We start from the raw sequence: 15212 nt of genomic DNA on the forward strand, positions 1-15212 counted from the left end.
TTTAAGAATTTTAGCAACTGCAAAGAGCAAAATAATCTGACATTGAAATGAAAAGCACAAAATCTTGGAAAATGATCAGAAAAGTTTTAATACAGATTTGACCGGTTCAAGAGATAGCATTCTATAAAAATACGTAATTTTAAATAATAAAAATTTTTTATTTATTATACAAGAGTGAATAAACATGCACATATTCGAAAGCATTCTTAATAGTCATACCTCCGTAATAATTATGTCATAAGGAGGATTCTGCGGCGGGTTCTTGATCAGTTCTTGTATCTTCGGGTGATCCATCAGTTGACAAACTTCTATCCCCGTTGTATAAGCTAATGATCCAATCAATAGCATGCTGACTGCCATGTCTTTGACTCTCATTGCGGTGACATTGTTCATAACAGGCGGCATACTACCCGCCAAACTGATATCCGTATAATTGGGTATCGGCTTCTTTTGCGGAAAATGTGTGACTACGTCAACTTGATGGCCACGTTTCGCTAAGCCTTTCATCAATTCTTCTTGACTAATCCAGTGACTTTTACCGTTATACGGAAATATTCCGAGGATGCGATAACCATCAACAACTTGATCGCAGATCAGAATCGCGAAAAGAATCGATAGTAGCTTCATGTTGATTTGATAGTCACTGCTTCTGCGTTTAATACTTATTATATCCAACTTATTCGACTTATATAACTTTGATTCATGTAAGAAGTAGCTAGCCAATTGCTAATTGTAAAGATAAATTGCACTATTTCTGAAATACATCAATCAATGTTACAAATAAAATGACACATCATTTTTTTGTAGAGATAACATTTCATAGATTGCATTTAAAATAATATCTGGAATATTATAATCTGAACGATAGATTAACCCTTTACGTTCGAGTATCGGCAAATAGCCGCCCAAGCCTTTTTACCCTTGCGGACGCGTGTCGGCATATAGCCGCTCAATTGAGTTTACAGCTGCGGAGACGTATTATGAAACGGCTCGCGTACGACTATCTTTCTGAACGATAACATAGACGTGGTAGTATATGTAGTAGACTAAAGAGTCAAGTTTTCTGCGCTCGTTGGGCGACTCCGACCGCAAAGGTTTAATAATACATTGTGACTAAAATTTTCACTTGATTGTGTATACGAAATGATAACATTGGTGATAAGTATGATAATGTATAATAATGTATGGTAATGTAAGTCATTCTTGTCTATCGTATTTTGCTTATTTTGTTATTATAAAACTCATAGATTATTCAAAGCTACACTTCTTTTTACTTTACAATTGTCTTTTAGTTTTTTTATGGACGAAGTTGATCGATAATATCCGGAATAGTCACTTCGTTTTTCAACTTGTATTTCGTATTTTACAAATTGCTATCAGTATGAATTCCGGAAAATTTTTTATCACGATATAATCAAAGAAATTTGCGAATAAAGTTTATATGCATTTAGTAATTCTTTAAGATAAATTTTTCTACCGTAATATAAATAAGAGATTCTTGAAACACAAATAAGTTTTGTGTTTGAATTTTTCATGTGTACATGAATGTTGTTTTATTTTTTTTCAAAATTTTCTTTTCAAAATTATCAATTTTGGGGACAAAGAACCATATAATAAATTAATCAGAAGAAACTCAAAATCACTTACTATTCGATAACACAATAATTGTTTTTTAAATTGCATTAATTAAAAGAAGCAATCTAATGCTATTCAATATGTCGCTCATTTTCAGACACACACATTACAAAGAGTTTCACAACTGTAATGACAGTGGTGAACACTGATTGTTTTCTCGTCAGAAAAGATAAATCATAATGAAAGGAGTGATGGTAATGATATATCCGATATTCCATGCGTAATGGACTTTAATCTTCTAGCGCAATCTATCTCATAACGAGAACTTTGCGAAATATCGGAGTACAGTCTTCATTTCATTTCTTATCTAACATTCTTGATAATTTTTGTTTAATAAATTTATTCATACATTATTTGTATATGGACAATTTCCAAAATTTATAATTTAAATAAAAATTAAATAACACAAATTATATGTAATAATTAACAAAATGTCCAATTCTTACAATTTAAATTTTTATAAAATAGTCCTTTCGAAATATTAATTTATGATTTTAATTTTATTCATCATAATAAAAAAGCTATTATCATTAAATAATAATCACCCATTTAATCACGTAGAGTAATCGTAGAGTAAGGTAAAAAAATAAAATAATACACACTTGTATAGTTCGTGTCGCAATGTTTTTTCACTTGTTCTTCTTCAATTTAATCGCTGCGCTGTCTTTCCTTGCAGGCGATCCAAATAAAAAATTCTTCAATTTTCGTAGAACAAACAGCACGATACAAAGTGCTATAATAATCACGGCAACTATAAAGGCATAAACGTCGAGTAAGTTCAATTGCCACCAATAGAGATCAATCGCTGGTGATTGAAGCACATTTCCATGTTTTCCGATGTACTCTATCCAAAATATGGACGTGTTCAAGGCGCTCATCGGTCGATCGACAAACAGTTTTGAAAGTCTCTGTACATTTTCACTGAAAGGTGCAAGAAAGAGAAAGGCACTCATTATATATCGATATAGCAAGATCGATGTTGCTAAAAGCAATTATGGCAGGAAACTCGAAATCGTGCAATCGTACAATATTTGTTAGTCGCATTTCAAAGATTTCGATTTATCGCGAGATTCCGCTTTAATCTCGAAAAAAATGCACGATTCATATAATTAATGAATTTATTTTTCATATAAATTTCTCATCTTTTATCCTTCTTGTTTTACCGAGTTGTAGTGTTTGTCCTTCAACACAAGACGTATTTTATAAGGATACGAATGAAACGAGAATTTTAAGGCACGTATCGGTTGACTAGAATTCCCTCGCGATATGCATTCAAGAATTGAGAAAGCTTTGTCACATTAGAAACACACACGTTCTACTTGTTCCTCATTATATGCAATAGATTACGGATCGATGCATCAGCTAATAAAATTAAACTCTAAGTAAACTGTCTCTTCTTAAATAAAATTATTTTATTCTTGAAAAAAAACCAATAATAAACCAATAGCAATAAAATTATCAAGCAAAATGCTAAAATAATTGATTAAACAAAGATTAATAATAAATAAAGCGAAATATAATAAATAAAAAAATGAAAAAGTAAACGAAATTAAAAAATATATATGAGAAAAATTAATTATATTATTAATTATATATGTAAATGTGTAATCAAAGCTTTATATATATGTATGTATCATTATAATATATTTAATAATTACATAAAAATAATATTTTGTGCAACTTTTGAAATATCAGTTATCTAGTTAACGAGAAATATTTTTCGTGTTTGCGGTTTTTACATGATCAATGTTATCATTTCGTTAATTTCGATTGAATACGATTATGATTGATAGATAATTTGCTTAAGGTCTGACGTTTATAGTACTTTGAGCACTTACTAATAAGAGGGATCCTTTAAGATTTTATTTAATGCCGAAGTTAATTTCTCCTCGGTAACATCATATATTGATTCAAAGGCGACAGCCACCTTCTTGTTGACGTAATTTTGAATATTGATGTGCTGATCGCCGAAAAGAGGAATACCTATCATAGGAACTCCACAATATATCGATTCTTGTGTTCCTAAGCCGCCGCCGTGCGTAATGAAACCACGTGTGTGTTTATGTTCTGTGGAATATATAATTTTTTTCATTTACATTGCAAAATTATAATGATTGGATGCGTTCAACAACAAATGCACAGCGCGTAAAACTAACAATGTAAATTAATAAATGTAAATTTTAATTTAAAAAGTTAAAATGTAAATTTTAATTTAAAAAGTCAAAGAATCTTTTCATATAAGTAAATAAAAGTAAAAGGGATTTATTACCGACTTATCGATTTTTTTAAAACTTCTTATTTTCCAAAAACATATATTGTATGTAATTTCGATTATTTAAATATTTCAGAATTTGATTTGATTGTATGTAACTCTTTTCCATAAATATTAATTTTCAAAATCCTTTTTTTAGACCATGACAAAAATATTTTATCTTTTAACTGAGTATTTTTCATCTAATATTAATGATTAAAACTTTGCAACTTGTTTTTCTATTTTTTTTTTTTGTTAAAAACTCTTATAAATGTATTAGAAAAATGAGTTATAAATTACAAAATTTTTATTACAAAAAAGTTTGATCGGAAAATAATTTTTTTAGTGAGATTGCTCAATTTTTATGTAAATGAATTATAGTATGCAAAGACCGTGAATTTTTATCGCGAGTGGCTCCAATGATAACTAAGAAACAAATATAATTTATTACAGTAATCTAATAATAATTGACCTAGCAATAATTATTTACTTAGAACGGAGATCTGCGGAAACCAAGATTGTGTCATGACATTCTTCGGTAATCCTGGTAACAAATCTTCTTTCTTTGCGACCTTCATCAGCACACGAACTGGCGCGATCTTCTCGAAAGATGCATAGAATTGTTCTATTATTTCCTTAGGAAAAGTCTCAATCCTTACCATGGAACCGAACGTAAAATAAATAGAACCATTCTTGCTTTCGTCCAACCATTTTTGCACTTCCTACAATAAACTTTTTTAAAACATCACGGAATAAGCAAATCTTAGATTGTTGCTCCCAAAAATAAAATATATTTAAAAAAAGAGGACAGATCATTAAATAATGAAATTTGCAATGAAGCAACATAATTATTTTTTGTGTTTATCATAATAGTTATGCGCATATTTATATACGATTATTGAAAGAAAAAGATTTCGTTTTTAATAAAAATTCATGACAGAGAAAATACAAAATAGCTCATTCGTTATCACAATGCACAGATCATGTAAAATATTACTTTTAATAAAAAATAAGATATATATGTATATTTTGTCTTTTAAATACGCTATTTTTGAACATAAAATTTCTTTTTCTTTCTCCTAATTTTCCTAGAATAATTTTACATTATATTTACTTGAACTTTCAGTTTCAAATTTTCTGTGTGAAATAATTATTTTATTTATAGATACTTTTTTATTCTTTACTGGCTTTGAATGAAAAAATGGATAGATAGAATTGCATTAATAATAAAAAAATTTCATCAGCTCTCATTATGCGCAGAAAGAACTAACATGTGTTATAGGAATAATTTGCGAAGAAATCAATTTTTATTTTAATATACCGGCGGCAATGGATCGTTGTCCTTGAGATGCACACCGCCGACCTCGATTACATTAGTGGTCATTGGCTTAATTCCGTGTAACGAGTGATGAGTATTGACCAGGTACAAAGATATGTCGCGGTACAAGTCCTTGATGTGTGACACATCTATATCAAAGTGCTTTTTCACGAATTCCAATTGTGAATTCGTCTGATAGTTTATTTGTGCTGAGATGTAGTTTGATAAAATAACGTTTGCCACTCGTTGCGTGAAACTCATGCGTTGGGTGTATGTCGAGAACAAGCTTGGAATGTAAGCGAGATTAAATGGATTGCCGGACACCTCGTTGAGCCAATCGTGAAAAACGCTAGCCACCGTAGCGACTATTGGAACATTGAGATGACGGCCAAAGGCCAGGTAGCACGGTGCCATGTGCAACTGTAAAAAATTGAAACACATTGCAATTTATCAATCGATTAATTATTCACAAACATCTCGCAGTCACACTTGCCAAGTCATGTGTTCCGCGACCAGAAGACACGCGATTCTGCATCCATTTAGCAATGTAATGCATAATGCAGCTCGTGTAGTTGAATTATACTATTAATAATCGTGTGTAATGCAACTGATGCAACATGATGAAATGTGCCATTCGTATAGGGGGGGGGGGGGAAACAAAGTCCCATTATGGCACGCTGCTACTCAAAATAATGAGATAAATAGATGTAACTAACAACATTGTAAAATGGCAAAAACAAAGATATAAACGTTATATTATATATTAATTATATCATGAGATATATAACTGAATAATTCTCTCGATACACAAAGATACTGTATTTAAGACGCGTTCACATAATAATCCTGTCCATAAATCTTGTCCTGTCAAATATACAATGATATTTCGGGATTCAAAAGTCCTTGTCGCTAATGACTAAAATCATTAACGTATGATATAATTTTTGCAATAGAATTTATCTAATTTCTGCATGTAATTACGCGAATACAAATTGAAAAATATAAATAATAGCTTGTTAAGTATTATGTATTGAATAATTAATTAATATAATTTATCACACTTTCATAAATTATATGCAGCCTCTTTTCATTGAAATATTATTTTAAATAGCAAATAAAATATTTATTATTTTAATGATGCAACATGCACTCATAATTACGGTTTATATTTCAATGTATATCGTGTTCTTATGTCATATTCTAAAATTTTTTTTGAGATTCATTGTTACATAAATGTGTTATAAATACTAAAATTTTTTTTAAGATTTATTGTTACATAAATGTCAACTTTCAATTCGTGAATTGTGTTAGTTAATAAATTCAGACGCCGAAAAACTACCGTATGACTGTAAAACCACGCAAAAAGTGCACAGTCATAAGACAATTTCTGATAATGATCTCAAGTTATCTTGCAATCGTCAATTTCGGTATAACTTAATTTGGTACTTTGATGCAGTACTATTCATTAGTAAGAGACACTTGAATTAATGGTTTAATCAGTGACCTTTAAATTATTGTTATTATTAATATTATTGTTATTGTCATTATTGTCACCATTGTCATCATCATTATTATTATTATTATTATAGAGATAATGAGACAAAATTTTGTCTGCCAAAGGTTGTTCTCTTGTTTATATATCTTGTTTATATATCTAGATTTAATGAAATAATTATTTAGTCCAGGCTTAAATAAAGTCTTGAGTAAACGATTACTTGATTAAATTTAACTTTTTTTCTCTCATTCCTTATGCGTGATAAAAATGCTACTATTCTGGATTGTTTGCTATATAAGTCTGTTGTTCTAATAATTTACTAATTTTAAATTGTAATTATCTTCTTCTTTCCGATGATTAGTATTTTTTAATAATAATGATATTATTCTTCCTTAAATATTTTGATTAAAAAAATGTGAATATTTTTAGCGTAAGAATTAAAAAAGCACAAGGAAAACGTTGAACATATTCATAATATGAAATACATCTCATCACAATATATAAAGTGTTTTATGATTTTTATCAAGTCATATTTAAATAAAATTCCTTTAATAAGTGGAAGGATTAATTGTTTATTAATAAAAATATCAAACAATTTTTGCATCTTAAAGAATAAAAATAAAAGTTCTTTGCGAATTAAACTTTTGATGCAAGTCATTAATGGGATTTTACTCTGTTCACTTAATGTCAAGCAAGTTTTACTGATAGAAAAGTTAGTTTTAAAAATATTAAAGTATTTAAGAATTTTAGAACTGCGAAGAGCAAAATAATCTGACATTGAAATGAAAAGCACAAAATCTTGGAAAATTATCAGAAAAGTTTTAATACAGATTTGACCGGTTCAAGAGATAGCATTCTATAAAAATACGTAATTTTAAATAATAAAAATTTTTTTATTCATACAAGAGTGAATAAACATGCACATATTCGAAAGCATTCTTAATAATCATACCTGCGTAATAACTATGTCATAAGGAGGATTCTGCGGCGGGTTCTTGATCAGTTCTTGTATCTTCGGGTGATCCATCAGTTGACAAACTTTTATCCCGGCTGTATAAGTAAATGATCCAATCAATATCATGCTGACTGCCATGTCTTTGACTGTCGTTGCGGTGAGATTGTTCATAACAGGCGGCATACTACCCGCCAAACTGATATCCGTATAATTGGGTATCGGCTTCTTTTGCGGAAAATGTGTGACTACGTCAACTTGATGGCCACGTTTCGCTAAGCCTTTCATCAATTCTTCTTGACTAATCCAGTGACTTTTACCGTTATACGGAAATATTCCGAGGATGCGATAACCATCAACAACTTGATCGCAGATCAGAATCGCGAAAAAAATCGATAGTAGCTTCATGTTGATTTGATAGTCACTGCTTCTGCGTTTAATACTTATTGTATCCAACTTATTCGACTTATACAACTTTGATTCATGTAAGAAGTAGCTAGCCAATTGCCAATTATAAAGATAAATTGCATTATCTCTGAAATACATCAATCAATGTTACAAATAAAATGAGACATCATTTTTTTGTAGAGATAAAATTTCATAGATTGCATTTAAAATAATATCTGGAATATTATAATTTGAACGATAAATTAACCCTTTGCGGTCGAGTATCGGCAAATAGCCGCCCAAGCCTTTTTACCCTTACGGACGCGTATCGGCATATAGCCGCTCAATTGAGTTTACAGCTGTGGAGACGTATTATGAAGCGGCTCGCGTACGTCTATCTTTCTGAACGATAATATACGCATGGGTATAGTAGACTAAAGAGTCAAGTTTTCTGTGCTCGTCGAGCGGCTCCGACCGCAAAGGTTTAATAATACATTGTGACTAAAATTTTCACTTGATTGTGTATACGAAATGATAACATTGGTGATAAGTATGATAATGTATAATAATGTATGGTAATGTAAGTCATTCTTGTCTATCGTATTTTGCTTATTTTGTTATTATAAAACTCATAGATTATTCAAAGCTACACTTCTTTTTACTTTAAAATTGTCTTTTAGTTTTTTTATGGACGAAGTTGATCGATAATATCCGGAATAGTCACTTCGTTTTTCAACTTGTATTTCGTATTTTACAAATTGCTATCAGTATGAATTCCGGAAAATTTTTTATCACGATATAATCAAAGAAATTTGCGAATAAAGTTTATATACATTTAGTAATTCTTTAAGATAAATTTTTCTACCGTAATATAAATAAGAGATTCTTGAAACACAAATAAGTTTTGTGTTTGAATTTTTCATGTGTACATGAATGTTGTTTTATTTTTTTTCAAAATTTTCTTTTCAAAATTATCAATTTTGGGGACAAAGAACCATATAATAAATTAATCAGAAGAAACTCAAAATCACTTACTATTCGATAACACAATAATTGTTTTTTAAATTGCATTAATTAAAAGAAGCAATCTAATGCTATTCAATATGTCGCTCATTTTCAGACACACACATTACAAAGAGTTTCACAACTGTAATGACAGTGGTGAACACTGATTGTTTTCTCGTCAGAAAAGATAAATCATAATGAAAGGAGTGATGGTAATGATATATCCGATATTCCATGCGTAATGGACTTTAATCTTCTAGCGCAATCTATCTCATAACGAGAACTTTGCGAAATATCGGAGTACAGTCTTCATTTCATTTCTTATCTAACATTCTTGATAATTTTTGTTTAGTAAATTTATTCATACATTATTTGTATATGGACAATTTCCAAAATTTATAATTTAAATAAAAATTAAATAACACAAATTATATGTAATAATTAACAAAATGTCCAATTCTTACAATTTAAATTTTTATAAAATAGTCCTTTCGAAATATTAATTTATGATTTTAATTTTATTCATCATAATAAAAAAGCTATTATCATTAAATAATAATCACCCATTTAATCACGTAGAGTAATCGTAGAATAAGGTAAAAAAATAAAATAATACACACTTGTATAGTTTGTGTCGCAATGTTTTTTCACTTGTTCTTCTTCAATTTAATCGCTGCGCTGTCTTTCCTTGCAGGCGATCCAAATAAAAAATTCTTCAATTTTCGTAGAACAAACAGCACGATACAAAGTGCTATAATAATCACGGCAACTATAAAGGCATAAACGTCGAGTAAGTTCAATTGCCACCAATAGAGATCAATCGCTGGTGATTGAAGCACATTTCCATGTTTTCCGATGTACTCTATCCAAAATATGGACGTGTTCAAGGCGCTCATCGGTCGATCGACAAACAGTTTTGAAAGTCTCTGTACATTTTCACTGAAAGGTGCAAGAAAGAGAAAGGCACTCATTATATATCGATATAGCAAGATCGATGTTGCTAAAAGCAATTATGGCAGGAAACTCGAAATCGTACAATCGTACAATATTTGTTAGTCGCATTTCAAAGATTTCGATTTATCGCGAGATTCCGCTTTAATCTCGAAAAAAATGCACGATTCATATAATTAATGAATTTATTTTTCATATAAATTTCTCATCTTTTATCCTTCTTGTTCTACCGAGTTGTAGTGTTTGTCCTTCAACACAAGACGTATTTCATAAGGATACGAATGAAACGAGAATTTTAAGGCACGTATCGGTTGACTAGAATTCCCTCGCGATATGCATTCAAGAATTGAGAAAACTTTGTCACATTAGAAACACACACGTTCTACTTGTTCCTCATTATATGCAATAGATTACGGATCGATGCATCAGCTAATAAAATTAAACTCTAAGTAAACTGTCTCTTCTTAAATAAAATTATTTTATTCTTGAAAAAAAACCAATAATAAACCAATAGCAATAAAATTATCAAGCAAAATGCTAAAATAATTGATTAAACAAAGATTAATAATAAATAAAGCGAAATATAATAAATAAAAAAATGAAAAAGTAAACGAAATTAAAAAATATATATGAGAAAAATTAATTATATATGTAAATGTGTAATCAAAGCTTTATATATATGTATGTATCATTATAATATATTTAATAATTACATAAAAATAATATTTTGTGCAACTTTTGAAATATCAGTTATCTAGTTAACGAGAAATATTTTTCGTGTTTGCGGTTTTTACATGATCAATGTTATTATTTCGTTAATTTCGATTGAATACGATTATGATTGATAGATAATTTGCTTAAGATCTGACGTTTATAGTACTTTGAGCACTTACTAATAAGAGGGATCCTTTAAGATTTTATTTAATGCCGAAGTTAATTTCTCCTCGGTAACATCATATATTGATTCAAAGGCGACAGCCACCTTCTTGTTGACGTAATTTTGAATATTGATGTGCTGATCGCCGAAAAGAGGAATACCTATCATAGGAACTCCACAATATATCGATTCTTGTGTTCCTAAGCCGCCGCCGTGCGTAATGAAACCACGTGTGTGTTTATGTTTCTGTGGAATATATAATTTTTTTCATTTACATTGCAAACCTAACCTAATGACTGGATGCGTTCAACAACAAATGCACAGCGCGTAAAACTAACAATGTAAATTTTAATTTAAAAAGTCAAAAAATCTTTTCATATAAGTAAATAAAGGGATTTATTAACGACTTATCGACTTTTTTAAAACTTCTTATTTTCCAAAAAACATATATTGTATGTAATTTTGATTATTTAAATATTTGAGAATTTGATTTGATTGTATGTAACTCTTTTTCATAAATATTAATTTTCAAAATCCTTTTCTTAGAACATGATAAATATATTTTATCTTTTAATTGAGTATTTTTCATCTAATATTAATGATTAAAACTTTGCAATGTTTTTCTATATTTGTATGTTAAAAACTCTTATAAATGTATTAGAAAAGTGAGTTATAAATTACAAAATTTTTATTACGAAAAAATTTGATCGGAAAATAATTTTTTTGTGAGATTGCTCAATTTTTATGTAAATGAATTATAGTGTGCAAAAACCGTGAATTTTTATCGCGAGTGATTCCAATGATAACTAAGAAACAAATATAATTTATTATTGTAATCTAGTAATAATTGATCTAGCAATAATTATTTACTTAGAACAGAGATCTGCGGAAACCAAGATTGCGTCATGACATTCTTCGGTAATCCTGGCAACAAATCTTCTTTCTTCGCGACCTTCATCAGCACACGAATTGGCGCGATCTTTTCGAAAGATGCATAGAATTGTTCTATTATTTCCTTAGGAAAAGTCTCAATCCTTACCATAGAACCGAACGTAAAATAAATACCACCATTCTTGTTTTCGTCCAACCATTTTTGCACTTTCTACAATAAACTTTTTTAAAACAAGTAGTTTACGATAAATTATCCTAATATTATGGCATATAATATTTTTATACATCTAACATCACGGAATAAGCAAATCTTTAGATTGTTGCTCCCAAAAATAAAATATATTTAAAAAAAGAGGATGAAAAAATGGAGTAGATAGAATTGCATTAATAATAAAAAAATTTCATCAGATCTCATTATGCGCAAAAGAACTAACATGCGTTACACGAATAATTTGCGAATAAGTCAATTTTTATTTTAATATACCGGCAGCAATGGGTCGTCGTCCTTGAGATTGCACACCGCCGACTTCGATTACATTAGTGGTCATTGGCCTAATTCCGTGTAACGAGTGATGAGTATTGACCAGATACAAAGCTATGTCGCGGTACAAGTCCTTGATGTGTGGTACATCTATATCAAAGTGCTTTTTCACGAATTCCAATTGTGAATTCGTCTGATAGTTTATTTGTGCTGAGATGTAGTTTGATAAAATAACGTTTGCCACTCGTTGCGTGAAACTCATGCGTTGGGTGTATGTCGAGAAAAAGCTTGGAATGTAAGCAAGATTAAGTGGATTGCCGAACATCTCGTTGAGCCAATCGTGAAAAATGCTAGCCACCGTAGCGACTATTGGAACATTGAGATGACGGCCAAAGGCCAGGTAGCACGGTGCCATGAACAACTGTAAAAAATTGAAACACATTGCAATTTATCAATCGATTAATTATTCACAAACATCTCGCAGTCACACTCGCCAAGTCATGTGTTCCGCGACCAGAAGACACGCGATTCTGCATCCATTTAGCAATGTAATTCATAATGCAGCTCGTGTAGTTCAATTATACTATTAATAATCGTGTGTAATTCAACTGATGCAACATGATGAAATGTGCCATTCGTTTGGGGGGGGGGGGGAAACAAAGTCCCATTATGGCACGCTGCTACTCAAAATAATGAGATAAATAGATGTAACGAACAACATTGTAAAATGGCAAAAACAAAGATATAAACGTTATATTACATATTAATTATACCATGATATATATAACTGAATAATTCTCTCGATACACAAAGATTCTGTATTTAAGACGCATTCACATAATAATCATGTCCATAAATCTTGTCCTGTCAAATATACAATGATATTTCTGGATTTAAAGTCCTTGTCGCTAATAATTAAAATCATTAACGTATGATATAATTTTTGCAATAGAATTTATCTAATTTTGTTATTATTATTATTATTATTATAGAGATAATGAGACAAAATTTTGTCTGCCAAAGGTTGTTTCTCTTGTTTATATATATCTAGATTTAGTGAAATAATTATTTAGTCCAGGCTTAAATAAAGTCTTGAGTAAACGATTACTTGATTAGATTTAACTTTTTTTCTCTCATTCTTCATGCGTGATAAAAATCCTGCTATTCTGGATTGTTTGCTATACAATTCTGTTGTTCTAATAATTTACTGATTTTAAATTGTAATTATCTTCTTCTTTCCAATGATTAGTATTTTTTAATAATAATGATATTATTCTTTCTTAAATATTTTTGCGATTAAAAGAATGTGAATATTTTTAGCGTAAGAATTAAATAAAAAAGCACAATGAATACATTGGACATATTCATAATGTTATGAAATACATCTCATCACAATATATAAAGTATTTCATCAAGTTTTATCAAGATTTTTATCAAGTCATATTTAAATAAAATTCTTTTAATAAGTGGAAGGATTAATTGTTTATTAATAAAAATATCAAACAATTTTTGCATCTTAAAGAATCAAGAAAAAAAGTTCTTTGCGAATTAAACTTTTGATGCGAGTCATTAATGGGATTTTACTCTGTTCATTTAATGTCAGACAAGTTTTACTGATAGAATGTTAGTTATAAAAATATTAAAGTATTTAAGAATTTTAGAACTGCAAAGAGCAAAATAATCTGACATTGAAACGAAAAGCACAAAATCTTGGAAAATTATTAGAAAAATTTTAATACAGATTTGACCGGTTCAAGAGATAGCATTCTATAAAAATATGTAATTTTAAATAATAAAAATTTTCTTATTCATGCAAGAGTGAATAAACATGCACATATTCGAAAGCATTCTTAATAGTCATACTTCCGTAATAACTATGTCATAAGGAGGATTCTGCGGCGGATTTTTGACCAGTTCTTGCATCTTCGGGTGATCCATCAGTTGACAAACTTCTATCCCCGTTGTATGAACTAATGATCCAATCGATATGACGCTGACTGCTTTGACTCTCGTTGCGGTCATATTATTCATAATAGACGGCAAACTACCCGCCAAACTGATATCCGTATAATTGGATATCGGCTTCTTTTGCGGAAAATGTGTGACCACGTCAACTTGGTGACCGCGTTTCGCTAAGCCTTTCATCAATTCCTCTTGCATGATCCAATGCCTTTTTGCTTTTTACACAAAATTTTATTCCCGACTCATTTCGACCACAAAACATTGAAATAAATTCAAATGACTTGCCTAATATTTCCTCGTCGGATGAAAGCTATATTTCAGTGTAACCTACAGATAAATTTCTTTCAACAGACACTTATTCAAGCAGCAATGAAAATATATCGATATTAATCGAGATGTAACTTCCGTTGAGGTTCCCATGATAAATGAGGCATTGATAAATAATTCTCAGAGCATGGATTATGTTAAAGCGAAACTGGGAGAACGGGCTGTTACTGAAAGAATTTCGCATAACAGCTTGAAAAAATTGCTTGCCATATTAAAATTAGTTCCAAGCTTATCCATAGTATTACCACATGATCCTCGTACATTATTGCAAACTGCAAAACAGACTAATATTCGAGAAGTCTTTCCTAGAGAGTATCACCATTTCGGTCTTGCTGCAAGTATTCGGGATTCTTGCAATAGAATTGGAAATTTAACTGTTGATGAAATAGCTATTGCTATAAATATTAATGGAGTTCCCTTATTTAATTCTTCTACGGCAGCACTTTAGCCTGTTTTGAGAAATATTATACCTTACAAAGAAGTTTTTATGATTGGAGTATATTATGGACACAAAAAACCTCAAGATGCTAATATTTATTTACACGAATTTGTCCATGAAGCCATTGAGTTGTGCAAAAATGGCATTATTATTGAAGAAAAACTGTATAAATTTTCGATTCGATTTATCATTTGTGATGCTCCTGCAAAATCATTTATTTTGTGCGTGAAAGGTTTTACCG

General features: G+C 30.0%; 2 protein-coding genes and 1 pseudogene across 2 annotated transcripts; all 3 read right to left on the reverse strand.

The window, feature by feature from the left end:
* Window positions 1-185: 185 nt before the first annotated feature.
* Window positions 186-1469, reverse strand: LOC112638483. Its single transcript, XM_025410314.1, has 2 exons — window positions 920-1469; window positions 186-754 (listed from the first exon to the last, which is right to left on the reverse strand). The coding sequence occupies exon 2, from the start codon at window positions 625-627 to the stop codon at window positions 214-216; it is 414 nt and encodes a 137-aa protein (XP_025266099.1). The 5' UTR covers window positions 628-754; window positions 920-1469; the 3' UTR covers window positions 186-213.
* A 662-nt stretch (window positions 1470-2131) lies between these two features.
* On the reverse strand, window positions 2132-8222 carry LOC112638484 (UDP-glucuronosyltransferase-like). Its single transcript, XM_025410315.1, has 5 exons — window positions 7652-8222; window positions 5208-5624; window positions 4377-4608; window positions 3474-3702; window positions 2132-2556 (listed from the first exon to the last, which is right to left on the reverse strand). Exons 1-5 carry the CDS (start codon window positions 8195-8197, stop codon window positions 2265-2267), a joined length of 1716 nt encoding a protein of 571 aa, XP_025266100.1. The 5' UTR covers window positions 8198-8222; the 3' UTR covers window positions 2132-2264.
* A 1340-nt stretch (window positions 8223-9562) lies between these two features.
* On the reverse strand, window positions 9563-14432 carry LOC112638482 (annotated as a pseudogene).
* Window positions 14433-15212: the final 780 nt, after the last annotated feature.

This window comes from Camponotus floridanus, unplaced genomic scaffold, assembly GCF_003227725.1.
Source record: "Camponotus floridanus strain SB8 unplaced genomic scaffold, Cflo_v7.5 scaffold308, whole genome shotgun sequence".
Lineage (NCBI taxonomy): Eukaryota > Metazoa > Arthropoda > Insecta > Hymenoptera > Formicidae > Camponotus > Camponotus floridanus.

Bases quoted from the DNA above. Each gene is read 5' to 3' on its own strand.
- LOC112638483 (XM_025410314.1), bottom strand. From the start codon at position 627: ATGAAGCTACTATCGATTCTTTTCGCGATTCTGATCTGCGATCAAGTT.
- LOC112638484 (XM_025410315.1), bottom strand. From the start codon at position 8,197: ATGTATTTCAGAGATAATGCAATTTATCTTTATAATTGGCAATTGGCT. The intron at 5,625-7,651 runs GTATGATTATTA...AATTTTTTACAG, and splicing joins ATGACATAGTTATTACGCAG to TTGCACATGGCACCGTGCTA. The intron at 4,609-5,207 runs GTATATTAAAAT...AGTTTATTGTAG, and splicing joins ACAACGATCCATTGCCGCCG to GAAGTGCAAAAATGGTTGGA.